The sequence below is a fragment of the Hylaeus volcanicus genome, chromosome 4 (assembly GCF_026283585.1).
Source record: "Hylaeus volcanicus isolate JK05 chromosome 4, UHH_iyHylVolc1.0_haploid, whole genome shotgun sequence".
NCBI lineage: Eukaryota > Metazoa > Arthropoda > Insecta > Hymenoptera > Colletidae > Hylaeus > Hylaeus volcanicus.
Window position 1 is genome coordinate 20722988 of NC_071979.1, and position 19118 is coordinate 20742105.

General features: G+C 45.3%; 1 protein-coding gene across 1 annotated transcript in view; it reads left to right on the plus strand.

The window, feature by feature from the left end:
- The first annotated feature begins 7675 nt into the window (after positions 1–7675).
- Positions 7676–19118, plus strand: part of LOC128875212 (CUGBP Elav-like family member 5) — a 447698-nt gene continuing 436255 nt past the window's right edge. Inside the window, exon 1 of the mRNA XM_054120599.1 lies at positions 7676–7853. Within this exon, the coding sequence (XP_053976574.1) occupies positions 7676–7853 (178 nt within the window). The remainder of the gene's footprint in view (positions 7854–19118) is intronic.

The following is a 19118-nucleotide window of genomic DNA, read 5'->3' on the forward strand; positions in this document are numbered from 1 at the left end:
ACGTCCCCACAGACAGTACTATGCGCCTGTTGTGGACAGACAGGCAGCGCCGTAAACCGCAACACTTTGGTGAGCTAGGAACAGTCGCGGTTGATATCTAGAAAATACCACCGGCGATTCTAGGAATCCGCGTTTCGTTACCCCCGAAATAAAGGACTTCCATCGAACCAATGGAGGATAGCAATGGGAAATCTTCCGCGTCAATTGTAACTCACTTGCGGAGAAATGATTCGCCGCAACCAATAGTATTCGAATTTTGTTCGTATTTCTTCTGAGATCAATCAGTTATCGCTCGAATCTTTGTACGTGGAAAATATTTCTTCCATAGCTACACTCCATCCATTCTCATGGTTATTATTAATTTTCTTGAACTGTAATTACATTTGTTCTATACACGAATTCAATTAGAATACGATTAGTTGTACGTTCATTATTGTAATATCGTCTTTAAAGTGTTTCGTGCTCTATTTTGTTATGAAAGTAGATATAACGTATCGTTGGTAGGCCTAGAAAATTTCGTATCGCGTATTATAATTGTGCTTTCACGCTGCTTTTAAATCATACAAGCTGTTTTGTTCGCGGAGTTTGCTTGTCGGTGCCTTATAACGTTCCAATTAGGAAATTCAATACAGTAGCGTAGCATCCCCGAAGGCAGTGAAACTAATAGGATTAAAAGTTAAAAGAACACTCGCCTGTTCTTCTTATTATTCCAGGGAGAGCTCTTACGGTATTGTTTTGCGCTGTCTTTCCTTTAAGACAAGTGCCACGAAGCACGCGTTTCTTCTGTCTTTCTTCCGTTTTTTCTCTGCTCGTTGATTTACTGTCGGTAATTCCGTTAAGAGGACAGACTTACCGATTTACGACTCGTCGAATGTTCTAATTCACTTTTCTCGATGCGTGACTACCACTTTCGTTTAGGGTGCGATCTTTTGCAATTCGTTTTTGTCGATGCACGTTTATCTTCGTTTCTACGGTTGGAGAGTGGGGTTGGAATCGAGAAAACAAACTCTAAAATATACAGTTATCAAACGAGTCATTCACTGCGCAAATCGATTAACTCCACTTTTTGAAAAATTTTTAATTTAATTGTCAAAGCATTAAATGAAAATATAAAATTATTAAAACTATGAAATTATTCAGATTGAATAAATATTGTTGAAACATAATTGAATACTCGAAAAACAGTGTTGAAGCCACGTTAGAATACCGACAATTTTCAATCGCCAATTTGTCACCATGAAAGATTACGTTTGGTTGAAAACGAACAAAAAAATTGACAGGTGTCGAATTCCCACAGCTTGGGAATCGTGAGGCGTCGTGTCATGGAGGATGCTCATGGCTTAACAGCACAGGATGATTGTCTTCTGCCATCGAGGAATAGTATGCGCGCGTAACGTCGAAACGACGTGGAAAGGAGAACGTCGAGTAATTGATTGGCTCTAATTCCGAACTCTCGTGTGCATCGGCAATTTCGGTGTAATACAACTTTACGACCTCCCCGACTTACCATCGAGCTAGTTCCCGATAGCTTTAGAAGAAAGCAGATGCACTGCCGAGGAAAAAGTACATTACAGTAAGTAGCGAAAGGACGTAACGTGCAGTCCACTCTAGAACGACTATTTCTTGCTCTACTCTGCCAGTGGATCTCTCTGTAGATTACAGTAACGAGAAAAAGTGTAAACATGTTAATATCGGAATGAGTCGATGCTTCTGCAGACGATGGAATCCGTTCAGAAGAAGCTTATATTTCAAGCTCTATCGCTCTGCAAAACCTCGATCGATCTATCCACTTTGAAACCTGCCGGTAAAATCTACTCATCCAGCAGATGGGTACCCGCAATATTATTCGTCTACCACCGCTGCTCGAAACTGTATTCGCGAGCTGGCATAGGCGGAAGAACCACTGCCGACGCATATAGTAGCACAACGAAGGTTTAAACTGTTTCTAATAACAGAGCATATGCGTAAGAGGAAGCGAAGAGACGAAGCGACAAATAATTTTCGGGTTGTCGGAGGCGGGTAGCATCTTGCCGCATCTGCTTGCTAATTCTCGGCGCTAATCCGGCAAATCCCATGGCACCCTCACGCATTAAAGTCGGCCTTAGACGAGAGTCGGGTCGGCGGCTGCTGCGAAGAACCTGCAGGATATAGCTTCGTCAGCGAATAATAGGGGGGAGGATGTGCGAAGGAGAGCACGAGGGGTCAGAATGTGGGACGAACGGTGGGAGGGCACGCAAGAGGCGGTTGTGGCACTGCTACTTGACGATGAGGCTAATATGCATGCGCTCGACCCAGCCAAAGTTCACTTAGATCGCATTGCATTGCATTACGCGGCATTACAATGGTGCTTCATCCCCCTGGCGAAGACTGACGAAGAGGTCGGAATGGAAACCTCTGGTTACCTACCTCTTCCTCGACCGCTCCGTAGGATTCTCTGACCTTTCGTCCTTTCTGTGTATCCGGCCTCCCCCCCCCCCCTCTCTATCCCCTTTGCTCCTTTCCACGTAGCCAGAGAGACAGAGACAACACATGCTTAATAATTTACGCGGCACAAGTGGCCTGGAACTTTACCCTGAGTTATATCATACTTGCGCATACATTCTTGTATACGTGGACACGAGGCTGCCGTGGTGCCCGCACACATGGCCGCGCTTACTTGCAGGAAGAAACTGGCCGATACTTGCGATATATACCTGCATATACGTGTACAGCCCCGACCGTGGCGAGGTAAGAGCATCCTCCGTCCGTGAATTATGGCCGGTAGAGTTTCTAGGGCATGCGCGAGAGATACCGCCGGGTTATATTTTTTGAGTGTGTTTCCTGGGTAAATGGCGAGGGATGGGGTCTGGGGATAGAGGATGGGCTCGCGAAGATCGGGGTGGCACGTTATACGATATGCCAGGGGTTCCTCGTTCTGGACCATCGCCCACCGACCAGCCACGGCACTGTTTTTAGCCGGGCACTGTCTGGTTGTCGAGTTTTTCAAGCGAGAGTGTTCGTATAAGTGCAATAATTGCGCAATTAATGGTTCTTACAGAGCATAGATTATGGCGACTGGAAGATGGCGTTTTGTCTTTGGTTTGGTAGTGGACTCTTTGATTAGACTGATGTATGTTTTTGTATTCGAGCACTCTTCAGGATTAGGGAATTTGCTGGAAGCATTAGCAGTGGATAGAAAAGTTTATAATTTGTACATCAATTACTAAGGAATGATTCCTACTAGACATGTTGGGCTAAAATCCAGTTGGGTCGCCTAGCGAAGAAAGTTGAGAAACGCTGGGCGATACGACAGTGACAACAACATAGAAGATCCTGCGCGCAGGCCAACATAAATCCCGCGTGGTTTTTTTTTCTACCCCTCGGGTATGTATTTAGGAACACCGAAAAAGATTGTTGACGTCCAAGGATCGCATGCTCGTCTCGCGTTCTTTAGGATTCGTTGAAATGTTTATCGTCCAGGAGTTAACGATACGAGTGTCCGATACACGGAGGTAGAGAAAGGAAAAGCCTTGATTAATTCTGGCGGGGGAGCAGTTTCCTTTGAAAAACGCTTCCGCTGCATTTCAGCTATCAGGAATCCCCTACGTACAGAGAGCATTTTCTTAGCTTCGATTCCTGCGCCGTCGTTTGTACCAAAGGCTCCTGCGATGCTTCTCGTGTACGTACCTAAGAATGGGATCGATCTGGAACGCTTGTTTGTGTTTCTTTTCAACGCTATCGGTCTAATGTTATCTTTGGCCGATACTCCGTTTTTCATGGATCATGTTTTGTACCGTTCGTCGTTCGACGAAAAATTTGTACATTTTCGAGCAATTTCCTCTCGTCATAAATCACGTCGACGTCGTCGAGTTCATCTCCCGCGCTCCTCCGACCTCTGGCTGAACGCCGTTCGCGGTTCCTTATTTTTCGTCTTCCTGGGAACGAAATATGAATTCGAAAAGCCTATATTGGATGACAAAGTTTCGGCCTCGTGTCAGTACTTTTTGGCCCTTTTTTCGTCATCTTTATCGAATCGTGTAGCTCAGGTAACGTAGGTTGAGTTAATTTTGTTAAATGGAAAGGAAAATTTCATCTTGTCCAGATCGACTGGAAAGAAATAGTTCTTTAATATGTAATTAATTCGCAATTACATTAACCAATTCACTGCTAACAAGACCCTCTAAATTTGCCTGATAGTGAACGGGTAAATGATAAGTTAATTGTAGTATTTCGATGAAATTGATCTTAGACATCCCAGACAAAAGGTGGAAGTGATATTTTGATACACATAAAACTCACCGGTGTTCAGTTTCGGCTTTCGAGTGTTTTCATGTTTCAAAAGTTTCGGGTGCGGCTTAACAAAACAAAAAGAGAATGAACACGACCGATACAGGAATAAAATCGGTTTCGAGTCGCGTCGGAGAAGGGAACTGCGCGCGAAATTGGAGGAAAAAAGCGACATGCGCTGTAATCTTGGCCTTTTTCGAGAAAGAAATTCGTGCAACGGGTAATTTTTGCATGTTACGGGGGTCAGGCTCGTCGACGGCGGTGTTATTAAAGAGGAGAAGCGTTGTACTTTTCATTAAGCAACGAGTACGTTAGAAAATATTAGCGAGAGAAATGTCTGTACCTCGGTGCGCCGTAAGCGTATGAACAAGGCGGCGCTTTGCGTTTTCTAAACGAGAAACCGAGGTCCTCTTCAGTCTCGAGACAAAGAGCGGTTTGTCAGTTTTGTAGGAATGTGCAAACGTAATACTTATACGGCACTCTTGTGCCGGCTGCGCTTTTCCAGCGCACGACGCTGTGTGTTTCTTTTCATCCTTAACCTACATTAACATCGCGGACCGCGTCTTTCCACGGAGGGTGGGTCGATAAGCGTGAACCTCGGCACATATGTTGAAACTAAATTTGCAGACACGTATAGCTTATGTTGCTACCGGCGCAGTTAGTACGTCGACCTTCCAAAAATACCATACCAGGGAACTTCGGGTTTAGAGATCAAAAAACTAACTTTGTCCGTTGTCAGTGGGGTACGATGTTTTGATGATTAGGAATCGCTGTTTCGATGTCAAAAGGGTTCTGTTAGGTATTTCGTATTTTATAAAAAGCATATAAGTACATGGAAAAGAAAAAAAAATATTACTTGGGGGGGGGGGGGGCAACCTCGTTAATTCGCTTGCATCAACAATATATCAGGAAACTATAATTCAATTTTGTAGAAACATCAAAATTCTTAATAAAGTATACGTCAAACATATGCACGAAGACAAAATATCTGTATAATACGATAACTTTGTATATTTTTATCTTGGGAGAATATGACAACTCATGGTTTCATAAAGTACCACGTTCGTTCATGTAGGCTGTGATTGCGAGGAAAATGTCAGAGCTCTGAAATCGAGGGTGTCCTACTGATGACGCGTGCGCGTACACACAGCTGTTTAATCATACGTGTGCGTATGTGCATGAGAGCACAGTGTGATGCGATCGAGTATCGCACAGGGCGATGACTCAGCTCACCAGCAGCGCTGAGTGGCTTACCTACCCTTTTTGGCTCTGCTCGCAAAAACTAATACTTGCAACTTTCGTTTCATTCCACTATAAATGATTTTCTGTATCGCACTTACATATCGTATATATTTTTCATTACATTTTATAACAATAGACCTTCTTTGTATCGCGTTAAAAGTAATCCGGAGTGAAGAACCAAAACGTTAACAAACATTACCATCCACGCGAATCACTTTAAACATTGACACGCAATTAGGGGCCTGCATTTTACTCGTCATCAACAAGAGCGAATGTTTCAAGAGTTCGAAGCAGCGAGGAAACCGCATTTAAGTTGAGAGTTCCTGAGCTATTTAACAGCTCCTAAGCAGGAACGAGTTTAAGACAGTCATTGCGAGCACTACGGCGTGGATTGTAACTTTGTTTCGCGGAATTGAATTTCCACGCGAATTTGGGTGAATGGGGCAACGGAGGTTAAGGACAATCTATGGAAATGAATGGCGTATCTGCCACGGAGCCGGGCTAATAAAAGAGCGCACAAGACGCGTTTGTGCCCGTCGAAGACTGGATAGGGGAACCGTACCCCTCGCCGAGATGGGGTGACGTTGTTGGGGTGGCTCGTAGGAGGGGAAGGGTGCGTGTAATTTCCCGGTGGACGATGGCGTCAGGACGCGTGGTGCGGATCAAGCTGAGGGTCGATCAACTACCAGTGTTGTATAGTGTCTCGTGCGCTATGTTGTAGTTCTGTTCTCTCGTGATCGTGAACGTGCTGTACTTGTGATCGTTTAGCTTAGGATATCTATCTTTGTAAAACAATCAAATAAATAACGTATTCTAATATCTAGTCAAATTGTGCCAAAGGATCCGTCTCTGCGTCGCCGTTAAATATCTCCCGAATCTACGACGAGTCCACCAAACACGTCAGCTCGATCAAAAATATAACCGAAAATCGGAGTCGCGAATCGTGATCGGTGAATACGTGTGAAACCTCAGTGTATAAAAGCTAGAGCATAGTCTGTGAATAATCTACATATTTACTCAAACTCTGGAAACGTGTTTGTCTCTGTGAAAGTGGTGTATAGTGATCGGAATCCAAGCATCTCTGTTAGACGTATTTTTCATTGTTCATCCTCTCGTTTGCAATCGCGCGGCATATGTTGCGTACGGATCGGTTATCTTGCCGAGTTTAACAATCGACTGGGAAGCTTTCGTACCCGCTGAATCTGTCAAATCTTTCGACGTCATCCGAGCGTTTGCCGTTGAGATTACCTGCGGATAAAGCAACTGGTGTTGGTGCGCGGAACCGCAGACGTCAACGCGTTTATCGATCGCGGTGAATCGATCAACATCGGCTGCGACTTGTGCAAAAGGTGGCGTCGCCTAATTGATAACAATTCGCGGAAGCTCGGGCACGTGGTCACTCGCGTCTATACTCGATCAATCGCTGGGACGTATGCACGTGGACCTGGTTTCAGCGACGGCATGCACTTAATTTACTCGGGGCAGGAGATATTTTTTTAAAGGCCTCTCTTAATGCGTTTCGAAAGCCATTAATCGTTGCGTGCGAGCGGCATCGCCGACTCCCTCTTCCACCGGCTTCCCTTATTTCACCCTCTTTCTCGTTAAGTATTCGCTTTCCCGTGCACGAGCCGCGTTAGCCGCTTCCCAACCCCCTCTGCACGGTCTTCCTATCTTGCTCTTTCTCTCCCCCTCGATCCCCCGGCTGCCACGCCACTCTGTTTTCCGTTCCAACGAAGATTACGCTATCGTGTATTTTTTATCGAGCTCCTGATTAAAACCGGACCTCCTCCTCCCGCGCGTCGCGGCGACCCTTCCTCCGCTGCCGGTGGCCGTCGTTCCACGCTTTCGGCAAATAACGCCTCCGTTTCACGGCTCTCGCCACCTCCGATCCCTCTTCTCCCTTTGGCCGGATCGTTGGTTACCCCCGGTGACGACAGTTAACGAGTACGTTCGTGACGCCAACCTACCTCCCACCCCTCGCTCCTCACGTGTCAACTGCCCACTGACTTTGCTCGCGATCGTGGTTTGTGCGCGCCGCGATAAGTAATCGTCCGGGGTCCCCTCTTTTGTCCGAAAAACACACCGCGCGCGATCGATTTCGCCGCGCGAAACCGCTCCAAGGTCGTTGACGTATTCTACGAGTTGGCACCGAGAGGAGAAACAAAATATGTTGATACCGGTGTCGTCATCGCCGTCATCCAGCAACGGCGACGGGGCCATCAAGCTTTTCGTGGGACAGATACCCCGACATCTGGAGGAGGACGCGCTTAAACCGATGTTCGAGGAGTTCGGCAAGATCTACGAGTTCACCGTGCTCAAGGACAAGTACACTGGGATGCACAAGGGTAAGCGGAGGACGAATTTGCGCGGTTCGAGGCGCGTTAGATTGGTCGACGTTATCGTTATGTGTAGGGGTTAGTCTAACGCGAAACTAACAAAACATAGGCCTTGAATGCTGCTTATTTGTTGGTTATTTAGCTATTCGGAAGCGTAAACGAAGATCTCTTTGGCTCTCAAAAAGTGGTACAAGTGGCAAGCGTGGTTAATTTCTTTTAGGATTTATAATATCTACAAATATAAATTACTCGTTTATAAAATGATGTGTTCGACGTATAAGGAGAGTTGATTGCTCGCGAGAGTAAGAATCCGCGCAACCAATCGGTTAAGCACGCGCGAGTGTCTGGAATTGGAGAGGAAGATTTAATCGGGCATTCGTTTACGTAAACTCGCTTTGTTGCCCTCGGCTTCTGGAATCTATCCTACCTCCCACGCGTTCAGAAACACCCTGTACATCGTATCGTCGGCGAGAGGTAGCTTTCGAAACGCGACTGAGAGATTAATCAGGATTTATTCTTTTGTCTCACGACGTTGTGTATGACGGCGATTCGCGGGGGATGACGGGGGTGGTACGACGAGAAAGAGAAGCGGGCGAGTTGAAAGAGGGTGGAAAAAGGGTGGAAGGGAGAGGCAAGGGACGCAGAAGAGCGGGCTAAGCCGGTGAAACAATAAATTTCGCGGGCATTCACGTCGATCGCCGAGAGGATGAGCCGACGTCGACGATCGACGGCCTTTGTTGGCCGGCCGTAAGCCTCTCTATCCACCCTCGGTAACCTCTCCTTCTCACCCGAGGGTGGGCAATCTCTTCCTCCTAGCTCCGAACATCGCGGTGCACCAGACGCCAGGCAAACCTGATACAATAGGACAACGTTCGCGAACGTTTCGTGCCGTTTCCGCAGCGGAAACTTGTCCAGGAAACGGGGACTTTAACACTGACGTCACCGGTTACCGTTGGGCGCAGCCTCTTCTTGCAGCGAGTGGTATCTAATGCCGCCACTCGATCCCGGGGGCGCTCGAATTACGATGGGGTCGGTTATACGCGATACCTCCGTATAAACGAAAGAGGGACTAAGGGACAAAAGCTCTCCCCTCCTCCTTGGCCAGGCGGAGAGCTCCTGGTGACGCGGTACTTCACCCCCGGTTGGGATTTTATAAAGGCATTTGGAAAAATGAGACAACGTTCGGGAGAGCCACTCGGATTGTCTTCATGAATTGTGCATCAGATAAAAAGCCTCGGGAGCTGAACGATTTTATTCGAAAGTCCGGCCACGGCTATCGCTTCGTTATTGCAAAAAACGGTCTCCATCCGGCGGAAAAATCCTCTGATTGTTTATCGGCCGGTTCGCGCAAATAAATTTTGATCTTTAACCTTTGCGTTCGGGGTAAGTGCAACTCGAAATGGAATACGTTTCGTTGATGCGCGATTTAATTACTGGTTCTGTGAGGCTAATTCAAACCTCATCTTACATCTTATAGTTCAATATTTATGACAAGAAGAATATTCGTTTGTAATTAAAATAATATTTACTTTAATTAGAAACGAGTGTTTCATTCTGTTTTATACAATTCTTTCACTGCATCTATCCTCGCTACTTCCATCTATTTATCGTGACTAAATCCTCTCGTCTCAATTATTTATTGCAAAGGCATAGAAACGTAGGCGGATTTCTGTTAATAATTTTCCCCGATGTTACATCGCCGACGGTACACTTCGGCGCGTTCGGTTTATTTAATTTCTAGGAAAAAATTGCTTCGATCCACTGGGCCGACTGCAGTCAGGAATGGCGCCGGACTGGGAGAATGCAAGCATTTTACAATAAATATCCGGCCGATAAGCTGCACACAACCCTGGCGCGCCGTTGGGGAGAGCACATTTTTATTTTTGTAGGCATGCGAAATTTATGGTTGACGAATGGCCGTTCGAGTTTTTGCCGGGAAATAGCTCGTTAATCTTTCGAATTATTCTCGCTTCCAACTTCGCCACGCTTCGTGCGTACTCCGAGGATCGCCAATATTTCGCTGCCTCCACGGCTGTATCAAAGATGGATACGTGTAGTTGGTATGAGATCATCTGCACAGATATCCGTCACGCTTATTAAGCTTAATATTTGCCGTATTAAACGATCAGATGTTTTAATTTTTACACGTTATACGCTGTCGTTTCGATGGTTTTGTTTGAATATTTTCGCGCGAGAGTGGAATCAGATTACGCGCGAACGAAATTTTTATAATTTTTATGATAGACGACGGCATTCGTATAAGCTAGCGAGGAAACGAGCCAATGAAGATATTATATAACAGAGACGTGTTTATAGCGAGGAGTATTTACTTTAATTCGTAAACGTTTTAACGAAAAATTATGTCATTCGATAGAGAGATATTTTCATTTCAATTTTAATTTGAAGTTTAAATACGTGGACAGATATATGATTCAGATATAGGTACATGAAACTTTGATAGAGGACACAACATAAAAGTGTTTTTATCAAATTTTCATTGTACAAAGAAAATAAAAATGTCATTAATCCCTAGAAACACATCGTCTAATCTAATATTTTCACAATAACATTATTCTCGTTTTTTCTTTCTTTTTGAACAGAAAACGTCATTAGTGAATGAAACAGTCACGTATAAAGCTATCGTGGAACGATTTTCGGGAATCGGGCGGCGACGGTACCTGTAATTTGAAGCTTTCCAGTAAACAAGGACGTATATGTAGATCCACCGCGCGTCCGATGAAACAATTCCGGGGTCACTTTGTCGCAACAAACGAAATCTATTCGTTTGCACTGACATTCGCCATGGCAAATAACGCGGGTTCGCGCACGATTCGTCTCCATACGCGAGACGAGATAATGGTACCGTAGCGTCAGTGGCGATGGACAAAAAGATGACCAGCGTTGGTCAACCACTTACGAGGACTCGTCCTCGTTTCATAATATCGTGGTCAGTCTACGTTGATGAGTATATTAACCCTGCTCTCCTACGGTGGGTCGGATCCGACCTAATCCAAACCTAAAACGCATTTATTTACAAATCCGGGGGATTACTCACTAACGAGATCTTCTTTTTCGATAAAAAATTAATTTTCATTGATAACCTTTGGGTGATCTCAGTCTTACTGAATTCAGTCTTCGATCGTAGAAGAGTAGGGTTAAAATACACAGGAATTTTATAAGTCAAACCTCATATCTTCACACTTGTTCTTACCTACGCCATTAACACAACTTTTTCAACGGAATCCGCGCATTACTTTCAAGAGTCAAAGATCTCCATTCCATACAAAGTACGTTATCGTTTCTTTTTTCGCCGCAAAGGTGACGCAACCCCTCGACGCCGCGTTTCCCTTATTTCGCCGTTTCAATACTATACAGCCCACAATTCGTCCACGGTGTAGATCTCATACACGCTCTTTTTGTTTTTTTTTTCGTTCGGAACGTATGCGAAGAGTCAGAGGCGCGGTCACAGGATACAGCTGGGGGGACAGCGTGGCAAAAGCTCGAGTTAGGGAAAGGCAGTGCTCGACGGGGACGAGGCTGCAACCGACACGGCAGTCTTGTAGTTTCGAAACAGCTCTCCAATTTTAATGAGACCCGTCTATTTCTCCGCGATTCTGTCTCCGTGTTACGGCCTGTCTTCGTGTAATTATATTTTGATTCCTCGAGCTGCGCAGCCTCTCCCGCCCTTTCGCCCCCTCCCCTCTCGTCGCCCGTCCCTTGTTGCAGTTCCGAGCCCCAACTTTTCCTCTCTTTCTCGTCCTTTCTCTCCCTTCGTGTCCTCTATCCCTCTTCGTGCTATTATCTTCTAGTCGTGGCCTCTTCGTTTTACTCTCCCCCGCTCCTCGGACGCGGCGGCGGTCGGAGCTTGTTGTGAATGCTAATACATCCAGCTTTTGGAGTCTTTCGGCCACCATCGACCGCCTGGATCATGGTAGCCGACCCCCTTGGTCACTTTTCTCTTCTTCGACAGTCGCCCCGACGGTGCTCCTTCCGGCCGCCGACACTCGACCAATTTGTTTTGCCCCGCAGATTGAGTTACAATTCAACGCAGATAGAGAACTACCACCTGGACTACTGTTCGACGGAAACTCGCTTTACGCTGCCTTTATTTCGCCGGGCCGCTCCATTGGCCCCTTACTTCGGCATCCTTACTTAATTAACGAGTCGGTACGATACTTTCTGCTAACTTTTCGTCGTCGACGTTGAAGTACGTTTTTTCTGCGAGTTTCTGTTAACTTTCCAATTATCGACACATCGGCAATCGGAACTTTGGAGACGTGCTCTGATCGTTGATTCGTTGATCTTATATTCTCGCATCTTTTTAACCCTTTGCACTCGAGAGGTGACTCTCGGTCACCATCGGGTTTAACGCAGCAAATCAACCAGCAATAATGTTCGTTTAGGTTTAATTCCTTTAGAGCCCGAAGTTTCATAAATAAAATGATTGCTGGTGAAGCAAAGGTGACCTGGTTCTCAAATGTCAAATTAGTTTGCGAATCTAAGTTAAACCACCCCTGTCTTACTCCATTACAATCCAATTATAATAACCAAAATACAAGCTTGCTCCTGCAATCTAGTAATTTATCTAACTTACATCGCAGATGCGATGCATTCGAAGAACGCAGACCGTTCGAACTGGCGTTTAACGAGTCCCAAGCTACAATTCACAATCAAACGATATCGAAATGCAACGAACGGTGGAAACGCGCGGCGGTCCTCGACATAATTTAAGCGACGAGCGTATATCATTTTGTCGTTCAATTAAATGCATTAAAATATAAATCTTGATATCGGCGGTGGCCACAGAATAGAACCAAATGAAATCATTTCCTTTCAATTGCAAGCGTTTGTGCAGCAGAGTGGATTTAAAGAGGACGCGTCCATCGATTCGCACATATAGGTATATCGATGCGAGCGATAACTACGAGTTTAACTCTCGCGAGCGGTTTGCTCGTTTCAGCGTATTTAACAGCAGTGTAGCAAAGGGCTCAGCTGTTGGGGTGGTTGGCACATGGGGACCATGGCACACGCCATTACAATGGCAGCCAACCCCGCTACCAGCCTTCCCGCAATCTCTCTCCTCTCTCGACACGAGGTTCACGAGGGCTGCTTGTCTGTTCGTTCCGTTCGTTCCGTTCGTCCGTTGTCCGTCTCTTCGTCTGCATGCACCAGCGTATGTTATCCCACTTTTTTTGCCACAGACCTCTCTACATTCACGCGTCTCTTTCTCCCCCGTTGCGCAGATCGATCGAGTGAACGCATCACCCTCTGCCTCATTGAAGGTCCCTAGGACTCTCAACATTTTGGCGTTCCGATCGATCGCGGAGTAATCACTGTTTGTCCTCGTTGTGATTTCGTCGTTATCGATTTCGTTTTTCCTCTTTATTTATCCGGAGGTGTTTCTGGAATGTTTGGCGAAATTTTGTTAGCGCGCACTGTTAATCGCGTCGAGTGGAAAGATGCATTGGAGCGAGCCAGTGAGTCACAGAAGAGCTCGTACTTCCTCGACTGTGCTGACTTTAGACGATTCGTATATTCCCCGTTCTAGCGTGTTAGCGTTGGTTTTGTAGACGGTTTGGTGATGTATTTCGACCATTCACGGTTCAGATATTTCTCACAGTTCAAGAGTATACAATTTTCGGATTAATTTTCCAGTTGGGTAGCAATAACCGCACAAAAGGGTAGAAGTAAAGCGAAACAGTTGCGCCCTTAAATGAAAGACTCGTCAGGCCACAAACCGAGCACGGTGGCACGACGTCTTGAACGAGGTTATCTTGACAAACGATTCATCGAGAGGAGTTTCCATTAAAATAATGAGCGGGTGTACCGTTTCGGTCTAAACAGGGTGGTAAGAACGCCGAACGCCGAAACACCGAAAGAAAAAGCTGGGAATACCTTGGCAGATTGTAGATCTGCGGAGGGAGTGTATGAGCGCGGGAACACCCTCCTAAGAAGGATTTGTACGATAGAAGGGAGCAAGGCACTGGGGAAATAAGGTAATACCTACGGCTTTGTCTCGATCGAGGGCAAGAAGAGCCCGTCGCTGAGCAAAGGACACCGGGTTGCACCTTATTCCCTTGCAACGATGCACTTTCTCCTTCTTACTTCTCTTCGTCCTTTATTACATCGAAAGGAGAGCACATGGCCCATATGGCTATTGCACCGGTATCAAACTGAAATTACTCTCGCACGGCGAGGGATGGCACGGGGGAAGAAGTTCCAACCGACGTCGAACCCGGCTGCTGGAAAATTCCGGGCCGCCGAACACGAAGAATGGGAATTCCCATCGCGACGGAGGCAGGGGGTAGGACCTCGAGATGGGAAGCATAACCTGCGATGCATTTTCTGCCGTTGTTCCGGCGGACGCGAAATTCTCCGCGAGGCCGCACCGCCGCTGAGATTCATTCGTAGCAGAACAAGAACCGTGAAATTCTTTGGGCAAAAGCCTCCATACAGGATTCGTTCCAGACAAAATATAGAACCGGGGATTCTGTGCTGCGCTTTACACGCCGCGGCCATTTTATCGGAAAAAAAACTAACTAATTACTTCCTCCTTAAATAAGATACCGTTGACGCTCGAAGACAGAATACGGTCTGCGTCGCGAACCTGCTGGGCGGCTGGGGATGTCTGAGCGGGGTTAGTTCAATTATGCCAGACGGCTGGTAACGAATACACCCTCAGGAAATTTTAGGTTGTAGGAACAAGTAGTCTTTTTCAGGCGTAGGAACAATAGAAGATTCTATTATGGATGAAATCCTGTTTTGCTCTGTGGACTTAATTCCTATTTGCAGCATCGTTTGCGCCCTCAGGGGTTGTAGTTACGTCGCAGCTACAGTACGGGTCTGGCGTTCCCGAGGTACCCGAGCTATAGGGGGCTAGTGGGCCCTGAAGGACTACTGGCATCCTTAATATGAGGATGTGGCAAGTGTAAAGTAACGAAGTATTTAAGCGAAGGTAAAAATAGAATGTCGAAATAGATTCTATGAAAGTAACATGAAGCGACTCGGTTAAAGTGAGTCGTACGTTCATCGTAAATATAGAGGATCGACCTACTTATTCTTAATGGAATCATTTCGAATAATAAATCCTCTCGTTTCCCTCAGGAAAATTATTATTATTAAAACACGCATAAAATAAGTGAACACAAATAAATAAATGTATAAGGATATCCAGTCAGTCCCATAAATATTCGTACCCTCCATGTCTATTGAAGAAATTCATATATATATTTATTATAATGAAAAATTCATTTGGTAATATCAAACCTATTATTTAACTTACTGAACTTTTTCAAAAGACATAGAGGGTACAGACTGTAAGTGCTGACACTGTCACACAAGTCCGTCACAACTCGAGGGATATTGTCACGATCAGTCCAATAGAAAAAACGTTCCAATTCCTAGAAAATGTTGAAACACATCACGACGCAAAGAAACTTGCCGAACCACGGGTCACGTTCATAGCGGGGAAACGAGGTTTTATCGAATGAATTTAACACGATGGGTTACACGAAGCCGGGGCGTATTAACGATTGTTGTGGTTATCAAATCGTTACGCTATCGTGGTAACGAGCAGCCAAAGTTCCGTGCAGAATTTAAGAGCTTCATCGTTTTAGGTTTACATGCGAAGGCGATGCATAGCCGAGGACATGAAGATAATCCAGACGGCGGAAGTATGTCGGTGTTCCGAACCTCACGGCGAAAGCTCCTCTCTCCTGCTTCCTCGTCCTCTCCCCCCCACCCCCCGATTTTACTCTCTATATATTCACTGTCTAGTTTAGAGCGTGCTCTCCTCCTCCTCTCTCTGGTCTAATGTCTTAATCTTTCGTGTGTGAAGAATTGGGCTGGGTCAAATGAAATTTGCATAGTCGTTACCAGCCCGCCTTTACGAGGGGTTTGTGTTCCCTCGATCCGCCTTAGGCTCTCTTGGCTCCCAGGAAAGAAGACGATCTGCACGATGATCCGTTTGATTGCTGCGGGAAACATTCCCCGTTCTGTATACACCGACTCGCTGTCTCGCGGCAAAAGCCAATCGCGTGCAATATTGAAACAAACGCGTCCAATAAGCGAGAGTAGAATGAGCAGGGCGTCGAAGAACAGAATGTATGGCGGCTGACGGAGACGAGACAGTTGTAAAGTTTTACTCTTTGTCTATCCCGTCCACGTATCGCGGACACGGCTCGGCCGGAATTCGATGACACGAAACGGAAATATGGAATATTTATAATAATCGAACACCCCCGTTCGGAACGAAGGGAAAACACTTTGCGCGCCACTTGAACTGTATTTAAATTGTAAATGGCGTCAAGCCGTGGCTCTCGGTCGTCGTTACAAATGCATCGCCGAAGCTACAAGCTCCAGGAACAATATACGGGGGTTACTTGGTACGTTTACAAGGGTTTACATTCAGGCCAAACGTTCGCGACCCTCCAGTTACTTTCGATTGGTTAAAGTATCTAAGAATTGTTGCAGTGCCCCTGATCGATCTTTAAATAAGCGTCTCCTTCGGATAAGGATCCAAGGCGGTGTATAGGAGGAGGGCCTTGAAGTTGTTGAGGTGTAGAGGAGGAGGAGTGTGAGAATAACGTAGAACGCGTTGGCTAGGTCAGGAAGTTCAGGAGCCACAGAGCCGATAAGGGCTTGCCAGCTATGCCCGTTAACGACTATGTAAATTGACGGGTCTATTTATTCTAGTCGTCGTATCGAGACTCTGTCAGATGAAGACATCGAGGTCCAATTTCTCAGAATCGCGCGCACCTCCTACAGGGAACGATTATGTTAATCTCGCGTTAACCGCTAATTGTTCCGTCTCGCGTCTCGTTCCCAATTTGCGAATCTCGCTCGATTGATATTATCCCAGCGATTTTCTTCTCGTTCCTTCGGGACGCTGACGTCCCTTCCTCCCCTTCTTCTTTCTCCTGGATCGTCGTAATGTACACGCTTCACGTTTGGAACGAAATCGCAAATAAATTTAGGTGGTCGCGAAATTGCTTCTTCGGCGGATACTCGATAAGAGAGTGGGCTATCATAACGCGCTGTCTGACCATTTTATTGCAATGCTAAAGTAGGTATTGATCCGAATCCAGGAGAATCACGAACTAAGGTGCTCGACGAGCACATCGATCCGCCGAGGAGAAAGAGAAGGAGGAGGTGAAGGAGAAAGAGGAGGAGGGTAATCATTTTCCGTGTCCTCCTGCTCCTCCTCCTCTTCCGTCGGTTATCCGAATTGGGTTCGAGGGGGTCTCGTAGCAAAGTTGGGGACTAGGAGAGGACACAAACACCTCCTTTCGGGTGTTGAGAAGGAGAAGGGATCGGTAGGCCCTGGATAGCGAGGAGAGAATTGCTTTCTCTCTCAGTTTGGAATGAGAGGATGCATGAGAGATTGCTCCAGACCGTGGAGAGCGGAGTGAGGGTGCTGCCTTGGGGTTCATTATTCAGGGCTATTGATTTCCATCCACCTCCTACCATCAGCCCGCCCAACACCACCGACTACCAAGAGCAAAAGAGAACGAGGGGAAGAATGAGCGAGATGGGACCAGAAAGAGATTGACGGACGGTCGTTCTCTTTCTTTCCCTGTCTTCCCTCTTCCCTTCCTTTCTCTTGCACTCCTTTTGTGTTGCTCCTCTGGTTGTGTCTTTTGCTCCGCGATTTCTTTTCCTGTACTCAATTTTTCTACTCTGGCCGCATCCGTCTGCATTTTAATCGGCCTGCACTTGCTACCGTGTACTTCGCCTCTAACGAGCTGCAAATTTGTAGTATCAATTTACCAGCCTCCGTGCGACGCAATGCAACCCTTTTTCTGGTCCTTCAGGTGGCCGTGCTGTGCAAAGTATCGCAATATCTGGATGACGTTAACTAAGTGGTTGCGATGGATGCAATCTACTTTCATAGTTTTTTCAGAGTAATACAGAGGCAGTTGCGAGGGTTACAGAGTGGTCGCGAAGAGAATCGAGGATCTGTGTTAACCTGCGAGTCGCGGTCATAGATATGAAAAGGTCAATCTGCGATGTGAAGTCGTGTGCGAAGATATTACGTTGTGGTATACTATGTGTTGATTTACCTGTTATTGCTATGTGCTTCAGTATCCCATATTCTACTTCAATATATCTGGCTGCTGTGGGATATGAAACTTCACGGAGAAGGAATCGTCAGCGACCTGGATAGCTTAATTGGTGTTCCGCGTAGAATTGCAGCAATCTACACGTCACACGTTAGATTAAATCTTGTGTGGGTAGTAGATAAAACGTCTCGAGGTACGGGTTCACAGTTTGGAGAACATCATTAAGGAAGTGGTCCAAGCATGGGAAGAATGAGATCTGAAACCTTTGTCTACTAACCTGAATATTTTTTTTATAAAATCAATTTTCTTTCCGTAGCTCGAGTTACTCGATAGGAATAATAGAATTACAGATAATATACAATAATATTTATCGATTTAACGCTAGCGTAAAAGTCCATTCGAAAGTAGAATAATACTATTTAGGCAATAATTTGAATTTTTGTGTAAAAAGCAAAAATGATTTCTTATATAAAACATCACACGAATATCAAAGAATATTATTTTACACGCTCTTGAAATGAAAAATGTTCGACGTTACAAATTACAAAATTTGAAGTAGTTCTTTTGATCTATTGTTGCAGGCTTTTTAAAATTTGCATTTATAATAATAAGTAGGGTAGTAAAATTCCGTTCGAAACAATTAATTAAAGCAGCGAGAGGACGAACGAATTCGATTGAGCGACTGTTTTTTCCTACGCGATATATTTTATTAATAAGAACGAAATACTCTCCCGTTTATCCATATCCATTTCTACATCTGCAATAATTAAAATTTATTTCGCTTTGTATGGTTTCAAAGTGAATAAATAATAATTACGTCACTGTACGTGAGTACGTAACATTTATTATCGAAATAAACGGAAATATTTTATATTCGTTCGTTGATAATTAAATTAAACGAAACGAACGGTGTAACAAAAGTGAGATCAAGAAGACTGCAAGAGCACACATTTCGCGAACGATATTTTTAAAATTAATCGTTGGTTCTCCTTTTGCTTTAATAATCGTTGGCATCTTCTTTTGTAGCGTATCGATTAAGTTTTTTGATGCATATTAATTCCTGCTAATTAATTCAGTGACAGTTGGTTAAAAATTGTTCCTCCCTAATAATATTCTCGATTTTAAACATTTTTTCCTTCGAATGGCGTAGTTTCTCGATCTTTATATTTTGAAGATTTTATTTGGCAATAAAAATTTGATAGTTCTCTGAAAT